General features: G+C 34.1%; 1 protein-coding gene across 1 annotated transcript in view; it reads right to left on the reverse strand.

Moving 5' to 3' along the window:
* LOC109081198 (astrotactin-2-like) overlaps nucleotides 1-15,907 on the reverse strand; it is a 418,824-nt gene that overhangs the window by 221,646 nt on the left and 181,271 nt on the right. Inside the window, 2 exon segments of the mRNA XM_042723440.1 lie at nucleotides 5,857-6,003; nucleotides 14,908-15,009. Coding sequence (XP_042579374.1) covers nucleotides 5,857-6,003; nucleotides 14,908-15,009 — 249 coding nt within the window.

Consider the following 15,907-nt stretch of genomic DNA (forward strand, 5'->3'; position numbering starts at 1 on the left):
CTGATGACCTTCAAGAAGAGCGCACAACATTTCTACAGTGTTTTGTTTGTTTGTTTTGTTTTTGTCATAAGATGTCCTACACTGAAAACAATTACTGTAGAATTTACTTTGAAATAATTTATTTGTTTTTTAAATTTAATTCTAAAGTTGCTAGTATTTTTTTTACCAATACAAATAAATAAATAAATAAATAAATAAATAAAATTGCAGTTAACACATTGAATAAGTGAATAAATATATAAATAAATATTACTTTTCAACAACATGTCAACTAACCCAGAGTAGTAGTATACTGTAAATGTATGGTTAGGGTTAAGGAATACTGTAATTCACAGCCATTTACTGACTGTGCAACACAATTAATTTTAAGGCCTTGTTTCCACTGAAATGTTTGTGTGAATGTGATGGTTGGTAATAGTTGTCCCGGCACTTCTCCACTGTGATTGGATGGCTGGGTAAAGAGTAGCATTAGTGATTGTTGCTTTTTACCCAAAATGTAAAATGTGCCATGCTCTGTGGGAAACAAACACTCACAATACTGTATATGTGACGCTCACACTGAAAACAATTGAAAAATACACTTTAGTGGAAACACAGATTAAGACCAGGAGGTCAGAATCTCTTGAAAGATCTCCAGGCCTAAGATTAGTGTTTATGAGTCCATCGAACAAACACTGAACAAGGATGATGTGTATGGCAGGACATGCTCTTCAGTATCTGCCAAAACCCAGATCTCTCCCCAAAGCAGAATTAAGCAGTGTTTCTAAATAAGTTTCTTCTTCTCTTGTGTGTCCATCATCTCTCAGGATGACGTTTACACCTGTCCTGTTCTGCTGATGTGTGAATTCAGCGCTTCCCAAAGATAAGGGCGACTTAAATTAAATTGCTTTGCTACTACATAATCCTCTCTGCCGTCTTAAAGCCGAGAGCGGAGGCTGAGCGGGACGTGTGGACGCCTGCCAGACTGACACCCACTCAGGGACGCCCAGGAGCGGTGCAGATACACAGGGATTTAACACAGCGTGGCAGCTATTGTGCCTGAGTTTCACTACATGGCAGTATGATGAGATGCAGCCAGAACAAAGTTTCTGCTGGAGAAAGAAGAACCGTCTAGCTCAAAAGTAAAAAAAAAAAAAAAAAAACATAACATTAATAAATAATATTGTTTTGTTAGCTACACATAATAATGTGAACATGGAATTATTTTAACTTCGTTTTTTTTTTTTTTTTGCCATTCAGTTTCCTAATGGTGGTATTCATTAACAGATTTAACACTAATTTTCTAATCATTCACCGATCACTTATTGGCACAGGTAATTATTCAAATGACAACAGAGGGATGCAGTCAATTAATTTGCTTCAAACTAACTAACTAACTAACTAACTAACTAAGTCCCTACATAGAATTTCAAACACTTTAAATGCTTTAGTAAAAATATGCAGGAAATTATTTCTGTTTACTGATATGTAGTATAATGATAAAGATAAATAAGTTTAAATCTATTTCTTAATTGCATTTAGAAAAAGAGTTCTTGAATATTTATAGCAAGCATTGTCCTAGGTCTTGTATAGAAGGTTTTTTTTTATTTTATTTTTTTTTATACATATGCCTTAGCTAAATAGCTGTTTTTTTTTTTTTTTTTTTTTTTTAATTATGATTCCTCTGGTTAATATTCTATCAGTATTCGGAGCGAATCAGTATGGGTTCATTCATTATGGGTTCGTTCATTCATTCATTCATTAAAACAAACAAACAAAACTTTTGATTGTTAGACCATCAGTGTAACAAGTATATATTTTACTATGTATTGCACTTTGTTATTTGTTTTGAAGACATATATATATATATATATATATAAGGCATTCAGTTTGGGAACGTCCAACATAAACTGAAAACCATCAAAAGACAAAAAATAATAATAATACAATTATTTAATTTTATTTAATTATAATAAAACTGTGCTATTGCAATTAATTTAATGCTTTTTTTTTTTTTTTAATAACGTATATGTAATTCATATGGATGCAGTCAAAATTTACCATGCAGTATACTTCTATTTAAAACCTGATTGCATTTTATATCCTTTAAAAAAAAAAAAAAAACATAAACATGAAGGCTATAGAATATAGAAGCTAAAGAAACTGTGTTTCTCTGAAAAAAAAAAAAAAGAGAGCGAGAGACATTTCTGATGACCTACTGAATACCCCCTTAGAAAAAATCGGCTGCTGAATGTCAGCGAACAGTTTAATTAGAAACCTGATGCTGGCGACTGTGACCTCTTCAAATCTCATACTAGCTTTAAGTTGATACTAATTATACAACCATTAAAGGCGCTACATGCAAAGTGTGGGCTAATATATAGAGTCCATGACCCTCAGCAAGCCTACCAGAGTATATATGACAAAAACATGCTCTCAAATTAAGATATTTTTGGGTCCTGGAATGCATGTCTGTGTTTGTGTGTGTGTTACCTACTTCACCATATTTTGGGGACAAATTGGTACCCAGAAGTGTTAAACCTCACAAAATCTCCCAAAACCAACTCATTTGTAAAATTTAAATAAAAATCACATATTTTTTGTTTGTTTGTTTGTTGTGCGTGTATTACTATAGTGGACCAAATGTCCTCACCAATATAGTGGAATTTAATGACAATGATTTGTGAGGAAGTATTATGTGCCCCCACTAATTAAAAGGCTAATAAATCTGCCAAATCAAACTTGTGTTTGTATCTAATGATGTGCAGGTTTCTGTGAGAGTTGGCAGAGGGGTTGGGGTATGACAAAAAAATCATTAAACCAACAGAAAAAAAGGAAGTCTTAAGATTTTTTTCACCACAACACTCGGCTGTAGATTATTTCAGATTTATTCTAAACATATCATAACCAGATCATCTCACAGCTTTTGTACTGTATGTGTGTGTGTTTTGGCCCTTCTTGTTCTCTGAGGGTTAAAGCAGCCGACAGCGACTCTGACAGATGGTCCAGCATCTCTGGACTGCAGCATCAGCATCACATGGCTTTAATTGAAAGGTCTCTATGCTCTTCAGCAGACAAATGTCTTCTGACCTTTGCTCACTCTCACCCTCATCACTGTGCACAATCGCTGTGAGATCGTACAGATCTTTTGCTTTCTTCTTTTTAAGAGACTTGGAATTTCAGAATTATATCTTATCATTAATTCATTTGAATAATTTGAAGCCGATATGATGAACTCATATGGCCATGGCTGAATTTTCCAGTCTCTCTCTGATACCCTACTGTCCAAGCTAAATCAGATTAACTCAAAGCATGCAGTTTTAAAATAAATAAATAAATAAATAAATAAATAAATAAATAAATAAATAAATAAATAAATAAATAATGTGTCAAAATCCATTAAAATACTTTTTTCCCCCTTCTCTTTCTCGCTTTGTTTCTCTTAGACAGCAGTGAGATTAAATGAAGATCAAATAGAACTTTCTTTAGAAGTATTCTGTTTATTCGTTTATTTTTGAACACAAAAATTGTTCTGGCAAGATATGCTTTTAAAATATTGGCGGGGGAAAAAATTCTATATCTTGTCACCATTTTAACCCATAATGCAAATCTCATGAGGACGGACCAAGACCCTGTTCCAAATGGTGCATTTGATGTGCACTTGTGGTTTTGCAAAGTCTGCTGCATGCACGTGCCAGATGGTAGGGTTTCCAAATCGACATTTAAATGTTTCAGAAGAGTGCTTACAAGTGCCACACTTGTGACCACTACAAGTTCTTGATGCACATGTTTGTAAAGGTTTAGGGCGGCATTTGTGACAAAATCAAAAGGGTCAGAGTTTGGCTGGTTAGAATGTTGTACAAGTTCTTGTGCCATTATCCAATTACATTAAGAAAAAAAAAAAAAAATCCAAAATGTACCCTTACATACAATTCATTGCCGTTTCCAGCTGAAATGAACAACAGTGGTAGTAAAACACAGACAACTTTTATTCCTTTTCACACAAATTATGTTAATTAATTTCACATGGTTCCTTGCACAATACTATGTTATGAGTTCAAAACACTTGTACCATAGTGTATGATTTGTAAACTAATACATTTTGATGTCAACACCACATAACCAACTCCATATACTGTATATATAGTTTTTCTGACATAATAAACTTGCTTGGTTATGCACCTGGTACAGCATTACACTTGTGATATGATTTTCTTTTTTTATTTTATTCTTTTTATTTTATTCAATTATTATTATTTTTTTTTATTTTATTCTTTTATATGTTATTATTTTATATACATATGCTCACTGGCCACTTTATTAGGTACACCTTGCTAGTACAGGGTTGGACCCCCTTTTGTCTCCCGAACTGCCTTAATTCTTTATGACATAGATTCAACAAGGTGTTGGAAACATTCCTCAGAGATCTTGGTCTATATTGACATGATAGTATCACGCAGTTGCCGTTCCACCACATCCCATTGCTGCTATACTGGATTGAGATCTGGTGACTGTGGAGGCCATTAGAGTAAAGTGAACTCATTGTCATATTCAAGAAACCAGTAATGAGATGATTCAAGCTTTGTGACCTGGTGCATTATCCTGCTGGAAGTAGCCATCAGAAGATGGGTACACTGTAGTCATAAAGGGATGGACATGGTCAGCAACAATACTCAGGTAGGCTGTGACATTTAAACAATGCTCAGTTGGTACTAAGGGGCCCAAAGTGTGCCAAGAAAATATCCCCCACACCATTACACCACCAACAGCAGTCTGAACCATTGAGACAAGGCAGGATGGATCCATGCTTTCATGTTTTTTATGCCAAATTCTGACCCTACCATCTGAATGTCGCAGCAGAAATCGAGTCTCATCAGACCAGGCAATGTTTTTCCAGTCTTCTATTGTCCAAATTCGGTGAGCCTTTGCGAATTGTAGCCTCCGTTTCCTGTTCTTAGCTGACAGGAGCAGCACCCGGTGTGGTCTTCTGCTGCTGTAGCCCATCTGCTTCAGGGTTCGATGTGTTGTGCGTTCAGGGATGGTATTCTGCATACCTTGGTTGTAACGAGTAGGTTATTTGAGTTACTGTTGCCTTTCTATCATCTCTAACCAGTCTGCCCATTCTCCTCTGACCTCTGACATCAACAAGGCATTTTCGTCCACACAACTGCCACTCACTGGATATTTTCTCTTTTTCGGACCATTCTCTGTAAACCCTAGAGATGGTTGTGCGTGAAAATCCCAGTAGATCAGATGTTTTTTAAATACTCAGACCAGCCCGTCTGGCACCAACAACCATTCCATGTTCAAAGTCACTTAAATCCCCTTTTTTCACCATTCTGATTTTTGGTTTGAGCTTCAGCAAGTCGTCTTCACCACATTTGAGTTGCTGCCATGTGATTGGCTGATTAGCAATTTGTGTTACCAAGCAATTGAATAGGTGTACCTAAAAAAGTGCCATAATAAAGCGTTGCCAGATTGACATTAATCTGTGTCAGACTGAAGGCAATGTTAGCACCTCACACTGGACTTTACACTCTGCAAGTGCTGCAAAACAGCACAATATAATTCTGTCTTTTCACAGCAACATTGTTTATTCAAATGCATTAACTAATGAAATGTGAAAAGATACTTTGAACACAATGAAAGTGACTTTAGATACAAGTGTCTACTAAATGAATCACAATAAAGATAAAAAAAAAACCAAACAAACAAAAACATAAAATTCACCAAACTGGTATCAGGTAAATGAATGATCATTAATATTTTGTTTGTATTGCTGTAGTGAATCTATTTAAATGTAGTAAAAAGGAAGTATAATAAAAAGTTTCTATTGGTGTTAAAAAAATACATTGCGGCTGTCTATAGATTGCTCACCGTCAGCGATGAAGTGTTCAGGAACGTGGAGCGTGACCTTGACGGTGAGAGGACAGGACGTTTGCGTGCCGTACACGACTGCCACCACACACGTGCAGACGGTGATCAGTGTTAGCGTGGCCTTGCTCATGGGACTCTGAGGGCAGCCTGTGGGAACAGACAGAGAAACACGATTATACAGATCAGACACCTGCTGTTATTTCACATGACGTCACAACACTCCAACTCACCATCACATGGACCCCTCACTGAACTGCTGCCCCTCCACCGTTATTAAGACATAAAAAAGTGAAATAGTATTCAAATTGAACTGTTTTCTATGTGAATATATTTTAAAATATTATTTATTTATTTATTTATTATTCGGTATTCTTTGATGAATAGATTTATTCATTATTATAATTTATTTTTAATTAATTAATTAATTAATTAATTTATTTATTTATTATTTTGTTTTATATGTCTGTAATGTAATTTTTGATTAATTTATGGCATTCTTGTTGAAAAAAATATTGAAAAAAAAAAAAACAGATAAAAACAGCAGATAATAGTTTTCTTTTCCAAGCTGTTCTCAGAATTCCCCACTTCATTCCAATTTAATGTTCTATATTGCTTGCCTGGGTGAGCAACAATAACCAAAGGAGGGGCGAAGCTTAGGGAAAGGTCAATTCAGACCACTTAATACAGCGAGAAGCTCTAACGCTACAATAAAATGAGGAACGACAAGTGCCCTGATGCTTTCTGAGGACAGCCTGACTATAAATTGAATCCTCGAGCTCCCTGTAGTGTAGACGTGGGAGTGAGAGTGTTTATTCCCAAGCTCTGTGATGACGATCAGATTTATGTAACGTAGAAAGCTTGAAGTCCAACAGGAGCAATTTGTCTATGCGGTTAAGTGTGAGGTTAAACTAAATCTCTGAAACCTCCACATATAGTGAGAAATGACAAATAGGATTTGACAGCTTTAATGAAGATCAGATGCTCTGAAGTCAAAGAACAGCGTGTTATAACAAACAGGTAACAATTAATACCAGCTCCAGCTCCCAACAAGCAAGAAGTATTATTCTCACAAACATATTGGCGACCTTCACAAGCAAACAAACTCTCTACACTAATTGTTATGTTCTTCAGTTAGCTAAGTTTAGAAAAGTCCTTGTTAAGACGTGACTGATTTCTTTGTGCAGAGAAAGATAATGGGTTTTCATCATCACCCGACATAACTTAGATATCAGAGTTAGCCTTAAAAATATATATATAATAACTCTTGTCTTGGAAACTGTGCTGAGATACACCGACTAAGTGTTATAGAGGGCCCGGTGGGGTGAAATAAAAAGTAAAAGTAACTCCTTCTCAAGCAACTTGAAGAACCTGAGATTTCTTTAGGTTGCATCCAAACATCTCACAGATGCTTGTATTTGTTTTGTTGTCTCTGCTGTGTTCAACACTCATCTGAGAGATCACACCTGGCTTGTTCTTCACAGTGCATTCACAGTATCTCATGTCTCTTCCAAAACAATCTGTTCCTAACTGTAGCCATCAGTGAACAACCCAGGACTGGAGATCCAGAAAATATTTTCAAAAAATGGGCACTGAGCAAGTGGATTAGAAACAGGTGGATGTGGACACAGGTAAACAAAAGTGCAAATCACCACCTGGAAGAGATTCTGAACTTTTCTGAAAAAAAAAAAAAAAAAAAAAAAGATATGCACACATAGATCTTGCAGTGTTGTCCATATTTAAACATTATTTGGTAAGACTTAACAATTAGTATTAACATTTATTAATCTTTGTTAAAATTAATTGTTAGGTCATGTTATCTCAAGGCCATGAATATTATTAACATTTTTGTTTTGATTGCAATAATGTATCAGTAAATACTGAAGCTAATGATAGGTGCGATTAATAAGTGCTTTAGAAACATTTTAATTGTTAGTTAATGTTAGTAATGCAACTAATATTAACAAATGTAAGCATATTTTAAAGTGTAGCACATTATTTTTAATCCTTAAATCAACAATGTACATATATAATCAAAAAATTACACATATAAATCAACAATAAATAAATAACATAACAAATAAAAAAAGAAAATAAATATAACAAATACTTAAATAATGTTAAAAAAACACAAAGAATGGGTTACAATGACACATCTTTAAACGTGAAACTGGCCGCAATCACTGTGAAAGACTAAAGAGCACATTAGCATATGTACCAACACAACAGCATATAACACACACTCACTCACTCACTCTCTCACTCTCTTGGGTTTCAGAAGAATGAATGAGCAAGTCCTTTACAAAGCTTAGCAGAGCTTTTTACTTGTGTGTCCTTCATGCTAGAGAGCGTCTTCCACACACTGCTCAGCAACACTACTGGCTGTGCATTGAAAATGCTCTTGCTAATTCTGATTAACAAATAAATACTAACAAATACTGATTAGACACAAAAACATGTATACATAAAATGCAGCTCACCCTTCTGTTAATTTCTGATGTGCTTCTGATTGCTTTCTGTGTCTGTCTGCAATGCAATAACTATAACCATATATAAAACAGAAAAATCAGGGCTCGACAAGAAAACAAATATACACAACAGAACCGTAGAGATGGATCCTCTCTGAACTCTGATTATGACCTATGAACTCGATCTGAGATATGGATCCTCTCTGATAATACTCTGACTTAAGAACATATATATATATATATATATATAATAGCTAAGCTATCAGCACAGATGGAGTATGAGAGATAATTCATGGCTATAGCGGCTCAGAAGAGCAAACAGTGGCCTTGAGGAATCAATAATGAACCCTGTTCTGTCCCTTCTGCTCCCTTCTACTGGTTTGATAGTGAGCAAGTTTTCAGCACTTCTGCCACTTCAGCTTTTGATTCAGATCGATTTAGACCAGCATCACTACAATGAAAAGGGCTGAAACTTAGTGAAATAAATTTCCTAGAAAAATCTTCTTTTACCTTTTAACTTTGAGTTCTGCAATGCAAAATACACTGCAAAAAGATAACTTTGAAAAGAAATAAATGAGTGGTGCTTGCCTGTGCAAAACCCGCCGCCGCAATTTTTGTCTGCCCCAAATCTCTATGATATATTTGGGTCTGTAGATATGACTTGGGTTTAATGTAGGTCTATAGGTTTTATCATCCTCCTGGTAAAAAGATCATTCAGAAAAGTAACAACAAAGCTCTCACAAGCCATAAGATTTAAGGTCTCATTCACATCCGTAGCACAAAAGGTGTGGGAAAAGGTGCAGCTGAAGTGGGTGGAAGAACTAGAAGCAATAACAGTAATGATGCTTGCCTTGGGAGGAGGACTATAATATCACAGTCCCAAGCCTTTCACTAAAAGGGAAAAGTACAAAACAAGTCCATCTCATGCTTTTAAGAGCATTACAAAACAAACAGGCAATATAAATATGCTGCCAGAAATAAAATTCTATTTCTCAGCATTCAGGCAACGTATGAACGGCCATCAAAGGAGAAAGATGCTTACTGCCTGCAGTCACAATATCTATATTAGTCACAGTATCTACCATCACAAATAACTGCACATGTTAACCAGCCTTGTGGCTTTTTGTGTTTGCTTATTTATTCATTTAATTTGTTAGTTATTTAGTAATATCAAGGTCACATTAAAACTTGGAAACTTGTAAAAAAAATTTAATGCAAAAATGCTATTGATAACATTGTATTTTAAGGACCAATTCTCACTATTAACTAGTTCCTTATTAGCATGCATATTAATAACATATTAGCTGTTTATTAGTACTTATACGGTGGATATTAATGCCTTATTCTGCAAGACATTATTCTAGACCCTTTAACCCGACCCAAAGCCTCAAATAAACAACTAACATATTAACTATTAAAAAGCAGCAAATTAGAATTGAGGGAAAACCCTTAATTAATAGTGAATATGTGTTGCACTTTTTTATCCTAGAACCTGACTTTTAGTCTTAAATTATGAACATGTATGGATTTTTTGTGACTATTAAATATGATGTTTGCCTCAATAAACTCCTAATTTACTGCTTAATAGTTTAGCTTAATAGCTTAATAGTTACTAAGGTAGTTGTTATGTTTAGGTATAGGGTGAATTATGGGATCTAAAATATTGTCATGGAGAATAAGGCATTAAAATATGCTAATAAGCAACTAGTTAATAGTGAGAATTGGTCCATGTACTGTTTTTATCATATTATTAAATGGAAAAAGTCATTAAAGGTTATTAACTCTTTCCCCACCAGTGTTTTTAAAAAAAAAAAAAAAAAAAAAAAAAACTGCATTTCTGATTATTTTCACTAAAATTTCATGGCCCCCAGAATATTTTGTTGGGTGATTATCTGAACATGTAATACATCTAAATAAACAACTGAGCCTCTACTTTTAAACAAAAACCAACATTTAAGCAACATTTTGAGCAAAAAAAAAGGAGAAAATCACATGTAATACTACATCTGGATCATATTCAGTGTGATGATCAAAGCAAAGATGCAGTAATGGCTTCCATCAGCGCCCCCACAGCTTGCACAGTCCTTTGCCACTTCGTGGATTGACATTTCACTCGGTAACATTGGGTAGTTTTCATTTCTATGTTGTTTATTGTTGATGATCACATTATTTTTCACATACATATACTTACAAATTGCTAGTTTCTGCACCTTACTCGTCTGTGTTTTTGATCAGCACATTCTGGACTTATTCAGGAGATGCATATCTATCAAGCTGGAATTTTGGAAATTTGTCTAATAATAATAATAATAATAATAATAATAATAATTATTATTATTATTATTATTATTATTATTTAATTGTGACTCCTGTGTTTTAGATCATAAGTGTATTGATGTATCAGGTGCGCTACTGAGCAAGTTTATGACATCAGAAAAGTTTCGTCAGAAACTGATTATGTGATACAAAAATCAAAATGTGTTAGTTTTCAGTGTTTAGAGCTCATAGAATAACAACACACAAGGAAACACAAACAAATAAAAACAAAAAAAAAAAAAAAAAAAAAAAAAAAAAAAAAAAAAAAAAAAAAAAAAAAAAAAGTCTTTATTAATCAATAATCTGCCACGTAAGCATAATTTGTGTGAAAAGGAATAAAAATTGTTGGAGTTTTGCAAAACTCTAGGTAGAGGTCAATTTTTCCAATAAGCCTTGGTTGAGTGGAAATGTTAATAACTTTTTTGAGTGGAAATGTTAATGACTGAAAAATGCTGCCTACTTTTTAAGAAGAGCATTTAAGAAAGCATGGAAAAGAAGCCTTGAATGCTAGCTACCACAGGTTCGCAGCTCACTAGGTTTTGGAACACAGTGACAGTTTATAGGGCAGATTTTGGTATTAAATTCATCATTTTGCGATTAAAGAGTCTGAGAGTAATGCCAGTGTGAACGGTGATGTTCGTCTCTTGTGAGACATCGCTTTGTGCACTCTCATAAATTCTCAGCGGGCTATTCTGAAAGCTGGTGATAGATGAGTGTGACTGCAGGACTTTGATGCTACACGCTGAGCAAATCATCTCTACCAGGAGTTGTTTGTCTCTCAACCCTGATAAAATAACAACAGGAAGTGACTGATTTTTCCTCCTCCACTTTTGCATACACGGTGAGCTGCTTTGCATAGAGGGATCTTTGTTCCAAAAAAATCAATTTCCAGTTTGGCATCATTTGATATTTTACTTATGTTATGTGATCTGCTGCATGCATTCATGAACCTCAGTTTCAACATTAAATAGTGGACATTTAAAGCCAGTTTAATTTCAATATCATTGATTATAGTTTTTTGTTAATATTTTGAATTATTTAATTTTTATATTTTCTGTTTTCACTTTAATTTGAGTTAAAGTTAGAAATGAAATAAAAAAAAAATAGAAATGTTGCCTTGTAAAAATAAACATTTAACATTTTTTACTGGTTTTAGTTTTAATTAATGATAATAACCTCGGTTTGTCACTTTACAATAATACAGTAAAATTGGTACTCCAATATATATTTTTTAAACAATTAAAAGCATAATCAAATGCTATTTTCAGATGTTAGACATTAAATACATTATAATGTAACATAAAATTAATATTTGGAAAAAGCCTGTTAGAAACATGAAATTTCATTTACATGAAATTATAGCAGTCCAGTTCATCACGTTATTAGAAAAGAGGCTTGATATTATTGTATCATTGTATTTGGAATAATGTATTTTAAAACAATATATTAAATGCAAACTGAATATAATGTTTTCAGATGTGCCAGATTTACTAAACAGGGCCAATCAGCGTTATAGCACAATTTCATAAAAGCGCAGATGGGAGGGGAAAATTCTGTGGGTGATTTATTAACAGCGCGCACATTAAAGAACACATAGGCAGCCAGACCATTTCCATAATGTACCAAGACCAGCGCAAATTACCACCTGCTTTAAAGGGTTAGTTCACCCAAATTTATTCAGCATTTTCTTCTCTTCCGGGTCTGTTGTGAGTGCGTTTACGATGCTGCTGACGTATGATGCTGCTGACGTGTTTTCTGGTGCGCCCAATAACAAAGATAACACGTCAGCAGCGTCGTACGTCAGCAAAGTCATACATCAGTAGCGTCACTGCAGTGTTGTGAACGCGCTCACAACAGACCCGGAAGAGAAGACAATGCTGAATAAAGTCGTAATTTTTTTTTTTTTTTTGGACCAACATTTATTTTCGATGCTTCAACAAATTCTAACTGACCCTTTGATGTCACATGGACTACTTTGATGATGTTTTTATTACCTTTCTGGACATGGACAGTATACCGTACATACATTTTCAATGGAGGAACAGAAAGCTCTCGGACTAAATCTAAAACATCTTAAACTGTGTTCCGAAGATGAACGGAGATCTTACGGGTTTGGAACGACATGAGGGTGAGTCATTAATGACATAATTAGAATTTTTGGGTGAACTAACCCTTTAAGTCATGCTTTTTTGGGCGTAATATAATGGCGCAAATACCAGTAATTTGACGAGCGCAAAAAATGTGTAAATCACGCGTTACAGGATTCATTTATAATACTCTCGTCCCATAAATTTTGCATCTTGAAAGTTTAACTCCTACAAATGCATATTCATATTCAATCAAAAATAAGTGTCTATGCCTTTTCAGCGCTACTTCTTCACTTTAGTTCATCTTCATCTTTAGTAAATCCTGACCGTACCATTTTAACACCAAAAGATAGTTTGTGCTGGCGCAAGCTGTTAGTAAATCTGGCCCTTACTGTACACTGTAATAAAATTATATGATACATAAATAATGGTAACACATGTTTTCCCATTAGTCAATTTGATTATACATTAAAAAAATTAAAAAATATTAATAATTAATATCAATAAAAAATAGTTATAATAGTTATAAAGTTATATTAAATGCAATTAGCTTAACTTTAGAGTTTTGTTTGACCCACTTAAGTGATTTTCAGTAGATCTATATATGTAATTTCATAATTATTTTTAATGGTTGAAGTTTAATGTGTATATAAATATACATTTTAAATGTAACAACTGAGTAATTTTGTTTACACATTATTTTAAGGTATCCTTGTTACAGTGTATTTATACATGTATGTACTGAGTAATATTAATTAACTAAATATACTTACTATATGGTTAGGGTTAGGATTAGGGTTTAGTTTAGGGTTACTTTCAATGCTAGTATGCATACTTGATTGTTATTATAATAGTACGTACATGTAACGTGTAACAAGGACACCTTACAATAAAGTGTTACTATAATGTTAGATGCAATTTTGAAGAACACAGTGCAGATCAAAATATAATTACTGTATGTACAGTACTTTGCATGTGCTTCAACATGTTAATCAATACATCCAAATAAGTGGACTTCCTTAAAGCATGACAAAAAAATTATTAAAACATAACTAACAACAGTTTGTTCCTTTGCATGTCAATCAGTGATTCCCAACTAAGTGGCCAAAGTGGACCAGGCTTTGCTGAAAGTGAGAAGACCACAAAAATGTTACTCTTATAATGTGTTTTGCTCATTTCAAAGACTTCTGTCAAGCATCTGTGATTTCAGGGCCTTGTTTTAGATACAGATGTCTTTTGCTATGGCTTCTGATTAGGAAGTATTAAAGCAAGGCTGTAAATGTAAATGGCAATCAATGTAAATTATTTTACGGTTACACGTATGACTTTCATTGCATACTTTCACATATTTCAGCTTGTTTTCTGTGCACAGTGTAGTCTGGTTGTTATGTGCTATATTTGACTGCAGTGTGCAGAACAACCACATATACTTCACACAAACACATTTTGGCTGACTATTGCTGAAAAAAAAAAAAAGGCTCTATTTTGTGTGCTTTATTTATGGAAGGTGCCTTAAGCTCTTTATAAGATGAGAGTAAGAGACGGTACGGCACATTCTGTATTTATTGACTCCAGAAAACTAATGTGAAAGTCTATATTGGCTTGTTCATGGAAAGGGTTCCCACTGTTTTTTTTTTTTTTTTTTTTTTTTTCACAGATGAAACCCTTTTAAAAATCGGTTAACTGAACCCCTGAGATTTTAAGTAATGTTCAAAAACGTAATTTATTAATTCATTTTATTATTATTATTATTATTATTATTATTATTATTATTATTATTATTATTATTATTTTGGAAAGTGTGCATTATGAGACTAGACATTAGTTGGCAGTAGTTGGACATGGTCGCCGTGATTTTGCCAAGTAAGACATGTTCCTAGATCAATATCTTTTGTTGATCCTTGTTCAACATTACTGTCCAAAAATATAGACTAAAACCCAATCCCTACCCCTAAACCTAACCCTACTCCTAATGTATCCATAAAATCAGTGTGAAATGATAGCTGATTAACAAGTGTGTAGAAGCACCTAACCCTGAAACCTAAAAGAGATATTTCCTGATCACAAGGATTTTGATCCAGGAACATGTTGTACTTGGTGAAATCACAGTCACCATTTGAACATCTTTATTATGGTTTTGCATGCCTGATGTAAGCGAATAAGTGGTAGGTGAAGATGGTTACCTTTGCTGCGGCGACGGCCCCTGTGCTCCGTGTAGAACTTGAGTTGAGTGTCATCATCCATTTCTGATCCAGAATCCACCTGACGGCCAAACACGCCACCAGCTTCAAACAAAAACACAAAGACAGTTCTGTCATCTCACACATCCGTCAAATGTTGTGCGTTTTTAAATCATTTGCAAACTATTGTTTTGTAGTTAATGCATACTCTATTTACAGATTGTAGTCTCCGCATTGTTTACTTATAAATAGGCCATCTAAAATAGTGAGTTCTTCATTCATTGTCACTGTAATTTTCAACTTATTGTTTACCTAGCTTATAAATACTAAGATAATATGTTTTATTATTATCTTAGTATTTTTTTTTTTTTTTTTTTTTTTTTTTTTGATATTCTGGTGTATAGATGTGCAGAATGAGTTGCACGCCTATAGTGATACATGCTCTGGCATAGATTGAACAAAGTTACTATAAGCAAAGAACTAAACAGAGATACTAATATTTCTATATGCAAAATAGTTTTGGGCAGTTATATGCATACTTTGACAGACTATTCAATGTCACCTTCGATTTCAAGATTTAATAACCCTAATAAAACAGAATGGTAGTTGTGAAAGTATTCTTCATGATTCGTCTGTGCTTAATGAATGCCGTGACATCCATAAAGCAGTGTGATGTGTCAGTATAAGTTGAAACTAACTCTCGTCTCTGTTAGCCAGATCTCACCTCACTAAGATCTCAGCACTCTGCAGAGACATCATCTGGACCTTAAAACATTAAACATTCAATACCAGCCATTCAGTGATACATGTATAACACTTCCCATTCAACCACAGAGGAGAGTGTTTGCTGTAGTGAACTTGACTCGTGTTTAGGGAGATGCGGATCTCACGATTAATGATGTTTGGTTTAATTAGCGATTAGAGCGAGTCAGATCTTGTTTGGTCAGTTGGTTCTTCAGTAGGTAAGAGTGGAAATCAGGTTATTATACAACACACAAAAGTC

This window comes from Cyprinus carpio, chromosome B5 (assembly GCF_018340385.1).
Source record: "Cyprinus carpio isolate SPL01 chromosome B5, ASM1834038v1, whole genome shotgun sequence".
NCBI lineage: Eukaryota > Metazoa > Chordata > Actinopteri > Cypriniformes > Cyprinidae > Cyprinus > Cyprinus carpio.